Source organism: Montipora capricornis, chromosome 1 (assembly GCF_036669925.1).
Source record: "Montipora capricornis isolate CH-2021 chromosome 1, ASM3666992v2, whole genome shotgun sequence".
Lineage (NCBI taxonomy): Eukaryota > Metazoa > Cnidaria > Anthozoa > Scleractinia > Acroporidae > Montipora > Montipora capricornis.
The window spans coordinates 42805595-42820937 of record NC_090883.1 but is presented as its reverse complement, the minus strand read 5'-3'; the positions used below and the strand labels follow the sequence as shown (position 1 = coordinate 42820937).

Here is a 15343-nt window from a genome sequence, read left to right as displayed (position 1 = left end):
ACCCTTTGCGTTTAACAGATTTTCTCTATCTTTTCATGAGAGCAACTATTGGAAATCCAAAAATCTTCAGCTAAAGCATATTTAATTAAAGACCTTTTTTTTTGCTTAATCAAACACACTTGCAACTTTTAGAAAAGACAACATGTTGGGAAATAACTCAATATCCCTTGAAACACTATCTGATCGCTAAAAGACGGCTTACTTATTATGACAGCCAGTTGTCAATTTTGAATGTCGATCGAGTGATTAAAATGTACTTACCGGCTGGTATGTCGGAAAAATCGTAAATCATTTGACGGCTTAATATCTCTTTAAATATCGAAACTAGCACTTTGTATTTCGCGTTTTCTGAACTGTTTCTGTTGTCCAGGGTGTAAGCGCGTGAAGTTCATGTGAGAATCGTGAGAATTTCTCGACCTTTTCGACAGGCAAATAGCCGAGAGGGCATGGGGAATTGATAAATGAATAACATTACGTAACATGTTAAGCTTTGAGATACCCTCTTTTCTCTTTGATATGTAAACCTCAATATAGTTTAAATGTTTATTCAGGAACTTTTTAATTCTAAAAATTTGAGAGGCTGTCACTTCGTTGACGTAGTCAGTTGTCAAGGCAACGAATGTCATTCTCGCGCGGGAATTCGTTATCGATATGATGAAGGTGCTCGCTGCTCTTGCAGTGTCAATATGTCCTTGTTATCTCTTCCTCAGTTTTGGTGCTATGGAGGGTAATATTTCGACTTGTTGACCGCGACAAGGAAGGCTTTACTTTCGCTTTCAATGGATTCGACAAACGGTCACAGGTAAAGCTGCAATTTGGCGGTAACTTGCCACTTAAACACGTTCTTTTCGGTTGATATGCAGACGGTCTTGGATTCAATGGAATATGTCCTATTTTTAGCCTGACAAATTCGACCGCTCCATCGGCGAAGGCGAACGATCAAGCGATCGGATTCATTTCAAGCGTCGGTGAGTTGCTGAATGTTTTCCTAGAAAGAAATCTTTTGTAATTTAAATGAAGAAATAATTTTGTACAACTTTTAATTTGTCTTTTAATATATACTGTTAATACGTTTACACGCCTTTTGACGCCATTTCGGTTCTGGATCGCTTGTTAGTCAGAGAGCTAGAGAGTTAAGATTGCCTTGAACTGTTTGAAAATTCACGAAATCTTTGATAAGTTCTGCAAACGGTAACAATGCATATTGCTAATTCCAACAGTTAACTCAAAATTTCTTGCCTCAGCAATCTGGATAAGGATGGATTTTTACGCCAATGTGTTAATAAGCTTGAAATTAGTTTTATGAAACTAAGTTAAGTTATTTCTCTACTTAAAAGAGTGAACATTTTCGTAAGGTTACCCGGCTGTGGAAACAAAGTACCATTTTCGTTCACGATTTCTGTTACATCCCAAATTGATTCGCCTGAAGGATTTTATTGGAAGATTAATTTCATTGACATTTTTCGCCAGCATACATGTGTCAAGTTTACTTATTTTTAGACAATAGTCAGGTAGGTTACCTGTAAAAAGTCTTAGAAACCGCCTGTGCAAAAGTAGAAATTGGATAATGACCTGTAAGTTGTTAAAGCAACAGAGATCCATGGCAGTAATGTAGTTTTATGTTCTTATTTTCACTTTTATTTTTAAAATCAGAGCTGCTGTGTTGAAAGCTTCACATTCTTTTTGTTTAGCACTATTTATTTTAATAAATTGCTGTGTCTTGTGTTTCAATCAGCCACAGATCAGAGTGTTTTTCAATAAGTGTTCATATTTTGTCTGAAGAACGAGTATTTTCTACAGTACTTAAAGCGACATGGATTCTCTTTCAGGAAGTTTAGACTGCCATTATTAAATAGGTTTCGGTTACCCAAAAAAATACAGTGATAAACATGATAAGGGGATTTAAATTGTAATAATGATAATAATAATAATTATTATAACAATAGTAATAATTATAATAATAATAATAATAATAATAATACTAATAATAATAATAACAATAATAATAAATTTAAGATTCTGCTTTATTGCATGGCTCAGAGTTTGTAAAGGTATTGATAAATAATGATAATAATAATAATACCTTTGACCCCCAATCCGACCTGTCTAACGCCAGAGTATTTTACTCGTCAATGGGGAACCCCTGGGAGTCAATGGGTTAATCACTTGCTGAAAAACTCTGTCCCCATTAATAATAACAAGGCTGAATAAAACTGCAAATGAAATAATTTTATTTTTTTTTGTTGCATTAATCTCCAAGTGACAGGAACTGCTTTCAACAAAAATTTCAAATAAATTGGTACAAGCCCATTTAGTTATGTTATCTACTTTATTTGCATATGATACGTCAATTAATTTTTTTATATGATCTTACTTTCTCACAATAGACTTCTGGGCAAGAAAAGTAACGTTAAATGTAAAAATCTTTCTGCCCAAAAGATCTTTGTTTTTTTTTTGCTTTCAAGCGTAGATTTACATGAGAAAGAAAACATGATGATGAGCTTAAAATTAAAAGAAAGAACAAAAGGCTTTTATGAAATTAGATTTCCTCACAAATATCGCCATTAAAATGCAGCTCTGTGTCAATATCGTTTAAATTTTGTCTGTCATTTCAGTACTGACAGGTGATGAAAAATATCAACTATTTCAAACAAAGTCTGCTTCTTTATTCCCTGGATTGATGTATTGAAAGACAGATGCTTTCAAACCTAAGATTAAAATTCATGCTGACAATGACAACAGTCAGTTTCTTCATGCGAACCAGCTGCCGTCAACTTGAAATTTGTTGAAATCCTTCATTTTAATATTTATAATTATTTCTGACTTTAATTTTAGGCAAACTAATGGACCTTTTCCAGCTAAAATTTGCCATTTTGCATGTTTTCAAATTGGAGCACTTATCTAGGGGTTTATCAGTACCAAATTGTACTCATGTGATTTTCTGTACATGTATATTTTTTTCTGACAGGTGATGAAATATGGGACTGGCTAACTTTTTCAGACTCATTGGTTACCACCTCTCAGACTGGCAGGGTAAGTATTCAAAGTTCTCACTAGTGACTAGCCATCTATCTGAGGCAAACCTTGCAGTATCATTGTAACGATACATTAAGTCAGTCCATGAAGTGTATCCCAGTGGTTAGGCCACTTGCCTAAAGATCCAGAAATCCTGCGTTCAAGACCCATTCTGACAACTCATTTTATTTGACTCCTGGTATTGGTAGTTCCTGGTTCAAATTCTTGGCTGCAGTCATAAATAGCCGACTGGTTTGCCTCCGGCTAGTTGGGATTCTCAACAGTTGTTGTTGTTGGTCTGTTCTGCTGTGTGTCATTGGCCCTGAAAAGCCCCAACAGAGAGTGGTCAATTAAGGATTAATATACTCGTATGTATGCAAGACAGAAGAATTCTCATCTGAATGGGGTAAAACCACCAACAAAACATTAATCTTGTTGCATTAAGGCCAGAGGAATTACTCTCCTAGGACCTTTAAGGTCGGGCAGGAGGTGAGAAATGTGGTCATAATAGTTATTGAAACAAATCTGCAACACTGCGCAATCTTATGACACAGTCATGCAGTGTTTATGCTTTACCCGAAAGCTGATTAACTTAATCCACAATTAGCGTAGACTTTTGTTTCATATTTTCAACTTTTTGGTGAAAGTCTCTTTTGCTTAATTTTGTTATTCAAGATTGACTTCTCATAATGTAACTTTTTGCCAAATATCAGCGTTGAGCAGCATTTGGGAAATTATAGAGAAATAAACTCGTTCGTTAATTTTTAATCTGGGATTAGCGTTAATTGCCTTTTAAACAACGGGGCTCTGACTATTAGTGACAAGTAATTTAAGATACCACAGTTCACAATAAACACAACTTTAGGGGAGAAGGGGTATTTCTTGGACATGCCCAAGAAAACAATCAGCAGATGATTTTCTTGTTGCGGAGGCAGCTCAGCGTTCCTTTGGTGATGGCATTAATCCTTGGAATACAAAATTACTTATTTCTCCTCTTTTCTCTTCCCTGTATCCAAGCAAGGTCTTGTAACAGAATTATTTTTTTTTGTCACTCAAGGAAATAGGTGAAATGAACATAACAGTAGAGAATGCTACATGGCGAGAGGAACCGTGTTACCTAGTCCATGCTAATAGTCATGGAATTGTGGATCAGTTACCAATGGGGACATCTGTAACAGGTTGATGATGTTTGATAATGCAAGATCAATAATACCTTTTTGTTGGCACCCATGTGTAAACCTTGCACTGCAGGATGGCATTTTGCTGACTGTCAGTTAATCAGTTGATCAGTGCTAATAAATTAGTCAATTATTATTAATCTCTCATCATTTTTTTCTGCATGATGTTTAAGGGGAATTTCATTCAAAATAGGAAGAGCAGCTCTTACCTCTTATAGCAAATACAAATTTGTCAAAACAAAAGGAACAAATACAATAAAATAATTGATTGTATCTCACACCAGCAGTTCTTTTTATTTATTTTTATTTTTTTAAATTAATAGACAAAAACCGTAGGTACACACACGTACATGATCACAATACTTCTTACATGTACTTTGCTTACGAAACAGATCACTTAAGCTATATTTACTAAATACAGTACTCTATTTTGCTTGCTTACATTACTTAGAAAAGTTACATCTACATTACAAAAAACTGCACACACACAATATTGGCAATACTGATGATTATGATACTTTACCGCTATATCGTGAATGATGTTTCCAAAGGATCTTGATATCAGCAGGCAAGACTGTCAGAAATTTAAAGAAAACGACAGAACTTTTGAGATTACAGGGCATGTTTCGACAGAAACTTCTGTCATCTTCAGTTGATTAATGTACAAAGCGCTAAGTTGAATTTATAAGTAGGAAAAAGTGCTAATTATGCCAGTAACAACGGAATGTACATAAATTCTCACATTGTCACGTTTTATGTACATTCCGTTGTTACTGGCATACTAGCACTTTTTCCTACTTATAAATTCAACTTAATGCTTTGTACATTAATCAACTGAAGATGACAGAAGTTTCTGTCGAAACATGTCTTGTAATCTCAAAAGTTTTGTCGTTTTCTTTAAATTACTGATGATTAAGAAAGAAAAAAAGGAGGACATGCAAACATCATGTAACCCCTAAAGTCATCACCTCATTTCCCCTTTGAGAGGGAGAGACTCTTGGGACAGGAAAATTGACAAAATAATTAATGATGAATGTAAGAAAATAAAGTGAGAGTTGAAGCTAAGTAAGTACACTGTATCTATCTCTTTCCCCCCCAAAGTGAATGGCAGCTAAAGAAAAGAACATATAGGGGTCCATTTTTTTCAAAACATACTGTCTCGACTTTCAAGTTGCTTTTGAGGCGTGGTGTCTTCAAAGAGGGTTTAAGTTGGATAACTCACAATTAGAGTTCTCAATTCAACCTGTAACACATGTCACGGTTGTAACTTCTAAGTGTTATGGCTTTAAAATTGCCCCTGTCAAGTAGATCAGTGTTATGACTGAAAATAATGAGAACCCTGTTGAGTGATTATTATTGATATCTTTCCAAAGCTGGGTTTTATGGCTTCATAGAGGGTTACACCAGGTTAATGGTTTAATCTTTTATAATATTTCAGCTTATGTTGGAAGATCTCTTCAGACATTTGAACAGACTCATTATGAATATGTCAAGGTGTGTGTTGCCTATTATTGACAAAAATTAATTATGATAGTGCTAACAATGACAATGTCCGAGTGGGGTTTGACTGGTTAACGGATAGTCGTTGGTTGCCATGATGCAGGCATGATGGAGATGATGATGAGGTTGCAGACGACTGATTACCATGATTTTACCATGTCCTTATGGGATAATAAATAGTCAAGGAAGGTCTTTTCAGTTTATCCTAAACAATGCATAAAAGGGAGTTCTGGAAGAGGTTACATCTAGCAGTGGACTCAACTTACACTGTACCTTTAACATCAGTCGTCTTCTACCCAAAATTGTCTGCTTTTTCTTCAAGCAATCCTGGTCAAAATAAATGTATGTGGTACGTGTAGTTTGTAGTGGAAAGAAAAATTCAGCTGTTTTTGATTTATTGTCTTTCTTTTGTGGGACTATGTTACGTGTCAGGAGTCAAACACTTTTTTGGATCACAATTTGAGAATTGATGTCAACATTCTTTGAGGGGTGTTGGGTAAGGGTTACGGTTAGGCTTAGGTGCTTAACTGGAGAGAAAATTCATTGAAAATGTTACTAGTAATCACAGACCTGTGATTCTTCTCTCTCTCTAATGCATTATGGTTTAGATACCTGATAATCCATTGGATAAGAAAACTCTGATCTCACTCAGTGAAGATGGAATTTATTCAGTCAAGAAGACAGTTTCACAGGGAGAGGTATGTCGTACATGTACAGTATAATATTATTTATAATATTATTTACAGCAAATACAACTTTTTATAAAAAATTTTGAGAGCCTGGTTACATATTGTGATCTGGATGACTACATAATGATGAAATTCACCAACCAACATGTCCATGTAGGAGAAAAGCTGTGCCCTGGGTCCCGGGGTCTCAAGTACATGAACTGTTCTGTTTTTCTTCTCATAATGACAGACTGGTCAAGGCTAGTGAACGACATTTTTCAGGCATGCTCTGCTCTTGTTTGTGTATACTGGCACTGTAAATGAGTTGTCATTAAATTGTTATTAGTCTCTCTGCCCTGATAAATATTGAAGCGCAGTTTACATGTAGTAACATTGTAGCAATATTACAACTGACCTGAAAACACTGAAAGAGAGTCCGTTTCCCTAGTAAGTGGAGGATGATTCCACAACTTGGGGTCTGTGGTGTCTCTGTGACATCCAGATTGCTGGCTGGAGTCCTCGGCTTTAGTGAATCAAATTTAAAATGTTATGTGAAACTACATAATAGTCCATTTCGTGGTTGTTGGCCCTTTTGTAATAACTTTATCTGCATGAAGGTGAAGTCGGGGTAATTTTGCTTGAAACCTCACTAATTTTCTGTTGTAAACAAGTAAGCAGGAAAAGAGCGTAATCATGAATTACATGAAAAAAAAAAAAAAAAAAAAAAAAAAAAAACAGGCCTGTGCATGTCCTGTGTCTTAGGATATTGTTGTTGTGCCTGTGCGGATTCATAATTTTTTTAAGACATTCCTGTAAGGACACCAAAATGCCCCGCTGCTTGATTTTTGCAGGGGCATGTCTTGGTCGGGAATCTGGTACGTGATCAGGCATGTGGTGAACATGTGAGCAGGCCACGTGAAGCTTGTCTAAAGTGCACTGGATCTTTCTTTCGATTCAGGCGCCATAGGCTTTGCTATTTTGTACTTTCATCAGTGGATTTTGGCTGTAGCATTTATCGAAATCTGAAGGAATTGTCCTTCGTTTAAATTATTTATATGTTAACAAACAGGACTTTGAATCGCCTTGGGTTTGAGAGGTTAACCCTATTTTCATTGCATTTGTTGATTAGTTACAGTCGCGACAGATAGATGTAGCTTAGTCTTTATCCGGTCAAATATTATTTGGAATTGGTGGAAAAGTAATCTGAAGGCAAGATCCATAAGATTGAGCCTGAACCAAGGCACAGCAAATTATGAAAATTAATACTGTATTCATCAAGGGAAATACTCTAATCAGTGGCACAGATTTTGTTTACGATAAGCAAGTTAGCTTTTACACTTAAACATTACCAGTTAATACAAAATTTGAAGGATATAAATGTAACTAGTTTGGGTCTATTAAACCTACGAGTCTACGGAACTGGCTCAGTCATGCAGTGTGTCAACAAAGCATAGTTTACACAGGGGACCTCCTTAACCGGCATGGATTTTAGCAATAGACAAAGGCTGAAAGTCAGCTAGTGAAATTATGTATTTAAGTGACTGCGTCAAACACCACTCATAATCTTTGATTACTAAGTACACATGTACTAGTATTATATTGTAGGTTCGATTGCTGCCTAGGAGTCTGGTTTCCCTTTTGGTTGTCCATTAACCCTGTACAGTTAGCAGTGCCACAAAATTTGAAATCCCATCAGATCTCATTCAAAAGACTCAATAATGTTTCCTCAGATCTCTTTTGACACCATGTCAAAAATTTGGAGGCCTTTTGCTTATTCAGACAGTATTTTTTTTCTGTTCAATAGTATAAGTACAGTAATTAGAAATCAGTTATTATTAAATAGTAAAACTTATCAATATATTATTACTGGAAACCAATAATAATATTGCTATAATATTAAATCATGGCTAACTTGTTTTTAGGAAACGCAGAGGACTGAAACATACTACAAGAAGGAACATCTCCAGGGCTTTATATCTGAAGGTCTCATCCTTGACTATCTGTCAAATGCTTGTATTTAAGGATAGCAACACCTGTTAAATTACAATTTGAAAATGAAACTGAAGGCTACTGGTATCATTTAGTATTTCAGAAGATGAAGGCTGAAGTGTATCAGATCAATAAAACATTTCTTTTCAGAGCCATCCTGGTTCTTTAGAGAACTACTAAGTTTTAAAAAAGTCAAGGGCTAACATAGTCTTATTAGTTTTTGGCTAGGGAAATTTGGAAAAATTATGTTTTGTTGCCCAAAAAAATGTCGCTATAAGATGCACAGACTCGAGTTCAGAACAATTTGATAGTACACAGAGAGGTTTTTATTTAAGAAATGCTGTGCCTTATAAATAAAAAAAATACAATGATTTTAATTATATAATAAGCTCAATGACCCAACCATTTTGATTGCTTCTCACCTGTAATTTTTTAAAGGGCAGACGCATAGCTGACGTCATCATTAAAAACTCTTTAATTCTTTATTGTATAAAACAAATAGACTCCATGTTGCTGTGCACCTGTGCGGCAATCATTAGGTCGCAGAAGATGTCAAAATGTGGTAAGAACCTGGCTACATTTTGACCACATTTTGATGTCATGTGTGATCTGTTACTGAACAGACGCATGGCAACATGGAATCTATTTGTTAAATAGACCTTATTCATAAATGGCGGTCAATTTATAATTCTTTTGTCAAAGTGCAAATTAGCCTACCAAGCCTCGATACCATACAGTGAATTGAAAAGAATTCTTGCTCTAAAATGAGGCTTGGTAGATAAGGCTAATTTGCATGTGGACAAAAGAATTATAAATGTGACCGCCATTTATGAATAAGGTCTATAGAATTTCGAAGCTGCAAGTAAATGTCATAACTGAAAATCACACTTTTTTCAGGCTCCAATTTGCTTCTGCAAAGGGTCATGGTCAAAAGAGGGATTCCAGACAATTTGACGTTTGTGGCATTTGACTCAACAACAAGTCTTTGTGAATCAACCTATGTAAGCAGCAACCTTTCTATTAATTCACAATGGTACAAGGAGTAAAAATAGTATTTATTATACACTCAACAGAATAACTAGATACAGAGGTTGATATGGAAACAGCAATTGAGTAATTTTCTTGAGTATATAGAACTTTCAAAACATGACTTGTGCCCATAAAGCATGAAATGTGCTTGCGTTCATACAATTGTCATTGCAATGGGTACTGGTTAACTTCTAAAGGACAAACGTGAAATTCGCTGGTCATTGTTAAGCCAATACTAGAATATCCTAACTCTTCTTTAATGTCACCCTTAGACGTTAAAACTATACTAATGCAAACCTGACAGCCACAGCTTGTTCTAGATAATTTAAATCATAAATGTTGCACAGGAGGTAAGCTTTTATAATCTTAAATACCGGTAATCATTAATTTTGGCACTCGTATTTAGCAAACTATTTTATTCATCCTCTGTTTGGGCAAATACTACCAAGAGAAAGATTATGCAAGTACAGTCAGTTCAGAAGTTTGCAGCTCGTATTGCAACTGGAGTAAGGAAATGCGATCATATTACACCACAAAAGCAACTGCATTGGTCGCAAGTCGCGCAGTTATTAGAAATCAGAGACATTGCAATGACTTTTAAACGTGTCAAAGGACTTGCTCCGCCTTATCTTTGTAATAAGTTAAAGAAAAAAAGGTGACGTTTACACTCTTAGTAACTCGAACAGTCCGCCTTTGGAATGATCTTTTCTTAACCCTCTTAACTACGTTGTATATATAGTGTCAATATATAATTTAATAATTATTGTATTGATTTCAGTATATATTTCGGGTGCGTTGGAAGGTTTTTTCACAGGAGGGTGCGACCCAATGAGGGGACAGACCAAACGAGCTCCCGTGGTGCGAGCCTCTAGGGGCTCCGGGGGCGTGTTCCCCCAGGAAATTACCTGAGACTGCATTTCGTGCATTTTGAAGGCAGTATGATATGAAAACAGGAAACCAAAAGCAAACTTAAAAACTCGGATTTTACTCAAACGTTTGAACTTCAAATTTAATTTTTTGGGGGCAGAAACTACTTAAAGTGTGTATTTACAGTTTTATTTATTATAGGGTTGTCACAGGTTTACTTTCTAGGATTTTACATTTGGCTTCAAAGCCATTTTTAATGGAGACAAGTAATTTTTTTTTCTTTATTTAAAACTGGACCATACTAGGACCACCTTATTAAAAACTCGCCGATAAGTCAAATTCTCTAAGTACAGACTGTGCTTAGAAACTAGTTACCAGTAAGTTTTTTCTCTATTCTTTACTCCCAAGCTGTCAAAAAAATTTGCCTTTTAAAAGTTATTTCCTTTCTGTTTAGCTTTGTGAAAATGCAGTACATGTTTGTCTGATTTGCTTTGACAGAAAACGCTTGGTAAGTCCATCCAGAAGATCGGCACACGGCGAGTAAACGTGACAGGCGTGCAAAGAACCGTTCACTCAGTTCAAGAATCACCGACAACGTGGGAGTCATTTTTTCTTTCCACTGGGTAGGTAGTGCAGGTTACGGTGCCAGTCAATAGAAAGTAAGGTTGACGCGGGGGTCAGCGCAGTGTTGGCGCAGGGATGGTGACATCATTACCTTTCCACCAAAGTGTCCCGGGTTTGATTCCCAGACTTGACGTCACTGGTGGGTTGAGTTTGTTAATTTTTTTACTTTGCTCCAAGAGGTTTGCCCCTTTGGTAAAAAACCATCATTTAATGTCAACATCAAAGCGCCAATGTGGGAGGCGCGGTGGCCTCATTGTTAGTGCGCTCGACTCCGGATCGAGTGGTCCGGGTTCGGGGCCTGGCCGGGGACATTGTGTTGCGTTCTTGGGCAAGACACCCTCTCCACCCAGGTGTATAAATGGGTACCGGCGCAATGCTGGGGGTAACCCTGCAATGGACTAGCATCCCATCCAGGGGGGAGCGTAAATACTCCTAGTCGCTTCATGCGCCGGCCTTAATGGGCCTTCAGGCTCGTAAAGAGACTTTAGCTTACCTTACCATCAAAGCGCCAAAGTGAGGGCATGTCGTGGCCAGCCCTCATTTCTTCTGGTTCCTCTGTTCCGTGACTATTTTGCTCAATTAGGGGGTATTTGCATGAGACCGGGACGAAATCCGACCGGTATGAACTTGTACCGGTATAAAATTTTTGTAGCCGTTTACATGAAACCGAGACAAGATGCTTGGTGCCTGGTTTCGGGATGAAATGATATGTTTTGTCTACTAAATATATGGCTGACCCAAAAGTATACAAGCTTAAAATTTCTGGATCCGGTCAGAGATTTGTTGTCATTTACATGAGACCAGTACGAACTCAGACCGGTGTGAGAATTTCTCGTCTCGCTCCAGCAACCGAGACAAAATCAGACCGGTCTCATGTAAACACATAACAAGAAATGTATGGTGGCCGATACGAACTCATGCCGGTCAGAGTTCGTCCCGTTCTCATGTCAATACCCCCTTAGTTGCAACTGAACTGCTACATGTAAGAAAGGCATAGATCGACGACTGCGAAAATGGCGTCGCCGACGCAAGCGATGTATTCAGAATCGGATTCGAACTGTGTGATCTTCCCGTCTTCGGCATAAACCGCGGTGTTCCTTGAAGACTGGAATAAAAATGAAAAGAGGCCACTTTCTAGTCTCTCTTCTCTTGATGTGTTAAGGTTGAGAAATAATAAAATAACTGATAGTGCTAACTGCAGTCATGAATTTGTTAGCCACCTGGCGAGACGAACGCAGCTTGGATCTCAAGTAACAATGACCTTGCTGAGATTGCCAGAGGAACACCAGTATCAAGGTACGTGTGCCTCTCTTGTTAACCATGCACTAGTCTTCAGTCACGTGATTGCTTTTTTGTAAGCGTCTCGAAGTGTCCCCTTGCTCTTTGCAATACAAACAATAGACCCTTCTCCAAATGGCGGCCGAAAATAATAACTTAAAATTAAAATGTATACCAGCTCTAGAAAGAGCACATTTACTTTAGTAACCCTGCAAAGTTTCAGCGTATCAGGTATAACATCAGCTGAGAAAATGTAAGTTGAGAAATGAAAATGTTACCACAATTGCTAATCTCGCAATCTTACCGGCTAATTTGCCGTTGTTACTAAGAGTCTAGACAACGCTGCTCGCGTCAATGTGTCACGCAATGTAGTAGCCAATCAGAAACGCTGAAAAAAATTTGTTGTGGACTAACGAGGCGCAGAGACGTCCAAAACGATAAATTCTAAATGATTTCGAGCAAATGCCATGGAGGAATGTTAGTTCGCACTCTGATCCAAATGATATGTGGCAACAATGGAAAAACCTATTTGTCAGCTGCATGGACAAACACGGGCCTCTAAAATCAAAAAGAATTCGTAACAAGAGGTCTCCGTGGCTAACGAGTTCTCAGAATGCGCAGAAGAGATTTTCTTAAAACGAAAGCGATCTCTACAAATAATCATGCCATGTGGCAGCAGTTTAAACGGGCTAGGAACCAGGTGAATAATGCAACTAAACTTGCTAAAAAACGATATTTTTCTGAAAACTTGGAAACTAGCAAAGGCTATCCACCTAAAACTTGGGATCTTCTTAACGAGCTTAGCTCACGGAGTAGTTGTAAGTCGTCCAATATTTTGGAAATCCAAGCTAATTATAGAACTACACTGGTAGCCATGGCGAACGGCAACAAGAAAAGTGGGAAATCTCATAAGCCATGTGACTTATACGCCCCGCACACTAGCACCCAGACTCCCAGATGTGTGTGAGAAAAACGTTTTCCGCTTCTTTCGTGCCACAGCCAGCGGAAAACAACACTTTGTGTTGGATATGAAAATTGGGCTTGCATCTGATTAGGTTAATTTCTGGGCATATGAGCCGATTACAACAAGAAGCAAACCGAAACCCATCTCGACTTGAACGCGCGCGTCGTGTTTTCGCAGGTTTTCAGAATGCTCCACGCCATTGTTTTCCTCCTGAGGTCTAGTTCTTATTGGGCAGAGTAGGCTGTAAATCCTACCAGTTTCAAGCAATAAGAAGTAGAGCCGTATCTTCCACCAGTGATTCGGTCATTGAAGTGATTATTTCTCTTTTAATTTAGATGCAGAAATTCCCGAGGAGACGCCAACAGCGAAACCTCTGAAGTGGGAGGAAGATATGCAATTGTTCTCACGTTTTTTAGACCGAAAGGTAGTCTTACTTTTTTCCTTTCATTTAAATCATCGATTTTTGAGGTCCCATTTACGCTTGTCCACTAGAAAGTATGAGAAAATTTCCCACAGGCTTCCTTTTTGGCCGTAGGATTCACATTTTTTGCATGAAACAGGAGCCGATGTCACAATTCACTTATCTCTGGGGAGCAGTGGTGAGAGCACTTGTCTCCCAGCAATGTGGCCCGGGTTCGATTCTCGGTCGCGGCGTCATATGTGGGTTGAGTTTGTTGTTGGTTCTCTACTGTGCTCCGAGAGTTTTTTCTCCGCGTAATCCGGTTCTCCCCTCCGGAAAAAGAAACACTGCCGAATTCAAATTCGTTCCGGAGTGCACGGACACGAACGAGCCGCTACTATCGAGCTACTATCTGTCGCGACAAAAACCACCAAGACGATTAAGCATACGCCCTACGTTTAAAACTTGCCCTTGGTGTTGTTTGTTTGCAGGCGGAGTTGACTGACGATCATGCAACTTACATGAGGAGACACCCAGAATTGAGAGCCCTGCTGGCCGACTTCCTGCAATTTTTGCTGCTTCGAAAACCCGATGACGTCACCGGCTTCGCCTCCGAATTTTTTGGCGCCTTTTCCAGTGCTGCGCCATCCGCACCCTCGTTTGCACGCTCTTCCCAAAGCCACGCTCGGCCCTCTTCTATGCCGTAGGGGTCTTTTGCACCCGTAGTTAATGACTGCAAGTCAACATGAACATGAATGATGAACGACTAGAAATCATGGGATAAATTAGTAGCAGCCCTTCAAGTTTCAAAACGCGAAGCGAACGTTTTTTCAGTATTTATCTTTCTTAACTGACTTTTAGTCGATCAGTCTTAAACAATGTATTTAAAATTAAATCGTTATCGCCTCTACGTAGTCTTTTTTTCCATGGACTATGATTTCGAGGCTTTTGCCGATAGTAAATAAAATTCTGTACATAAAAAAAAACGATCGGATTTTCAAATAAACCACTACAGACGACACAAAAGATTTCTGAACTTTCTGTATCCACGTCAATTCCTGCATGTATCAAGTCTTAATTGTTGTGAAAATAACTGCATTTTTCCTCAATAAAAATATCCAGTTTTGTTCGTAGTTGAATTAAATGACTCCGCAACTTTTACATCACAGATTTAACGAATAAAGTTACGCCAACTTAATCAGTACTCCAGCAGTTCGACGTAAAGTGGCCTCTTTGCCCAGGAAATCTCAAGAATGTGACCTTTACGTGTCAAGCATGACGGTCTGACCCAAGAGATCGAAAGACTCATAGCACATATGCTGATTGGGCGGCAATCTCGACCCCAGATGAGCTCCTCTCTTGACTGAGGGAGAGAAGAGCTCTGGGGAACCCTGAAGCAAAGTGTCTTTTCATTGGTTTTCGTGAACAACAATCAAAAGCGTCTCTAATTGGTGCATTCATGTTAGCACGAGGAGTGAGCAGGCGCCGTAAGGTTCAAATAGCCAATTTTTGCCTGTAAGAACCCTACGACGCATGTTCTCCTACAGAGACCTTGGGTCGCTCCGAGGCTCTGGTGACGAGAATGTTTGGGCGGCAGCTCGCATGGGTTTCGTTGGTGATTTCTTCATTTGGGTGTTACACCATTTTTTTCTTTACTTTTCTTTAGGATAGATTATCAATGTACTATAATTGAAACCCAATAATTTTTTTGTTTATTTTTCGTTAAGTTAGATTATTTATGTACTATAATGAAACCCAAGGAAGCTTTTTAAAAAATAAGTAAATAAATACATCGCACGCCACAGGCTACCCACGGTCTCTGTGCCTCTAA

General features: G+C 38.1%; 1 protein-coding gene across 1 annotated transcript; it reads left to right on the top strand.

Moving 5' to 3' along the window:
- Positions 1-624: 624 nt before the first annotated feature.
- LOC138045048 (ciliogenesis-associated TTC17-interacting protein-like) lies at positions 625-14651 on the top strand. The gene is made up of 12 exons (XM_068891405.1): positions 625-802; positions 901-968; positions 2969-3033; positions 4073-4193; positions 5632-5687; positions 6302-6391; positions 8284-8344; positions 9248-9351; positions 10745-10869; positions 12087-12166; positions 13448-13536; positions 14004-14651. Exons 1-12 carry the CDS (start codon positions 780-782, stop codon positions 14217-14219), a joined length of 1098 nt encoding a protein of 365 aa, XP_068747506.1. The 5' UTR covers positions 625-779; the 3' UTR covers positions 14220-14651.
- The last annotated feature ends 692 nt before the right edge of the window (positions 14652-15343 follow it).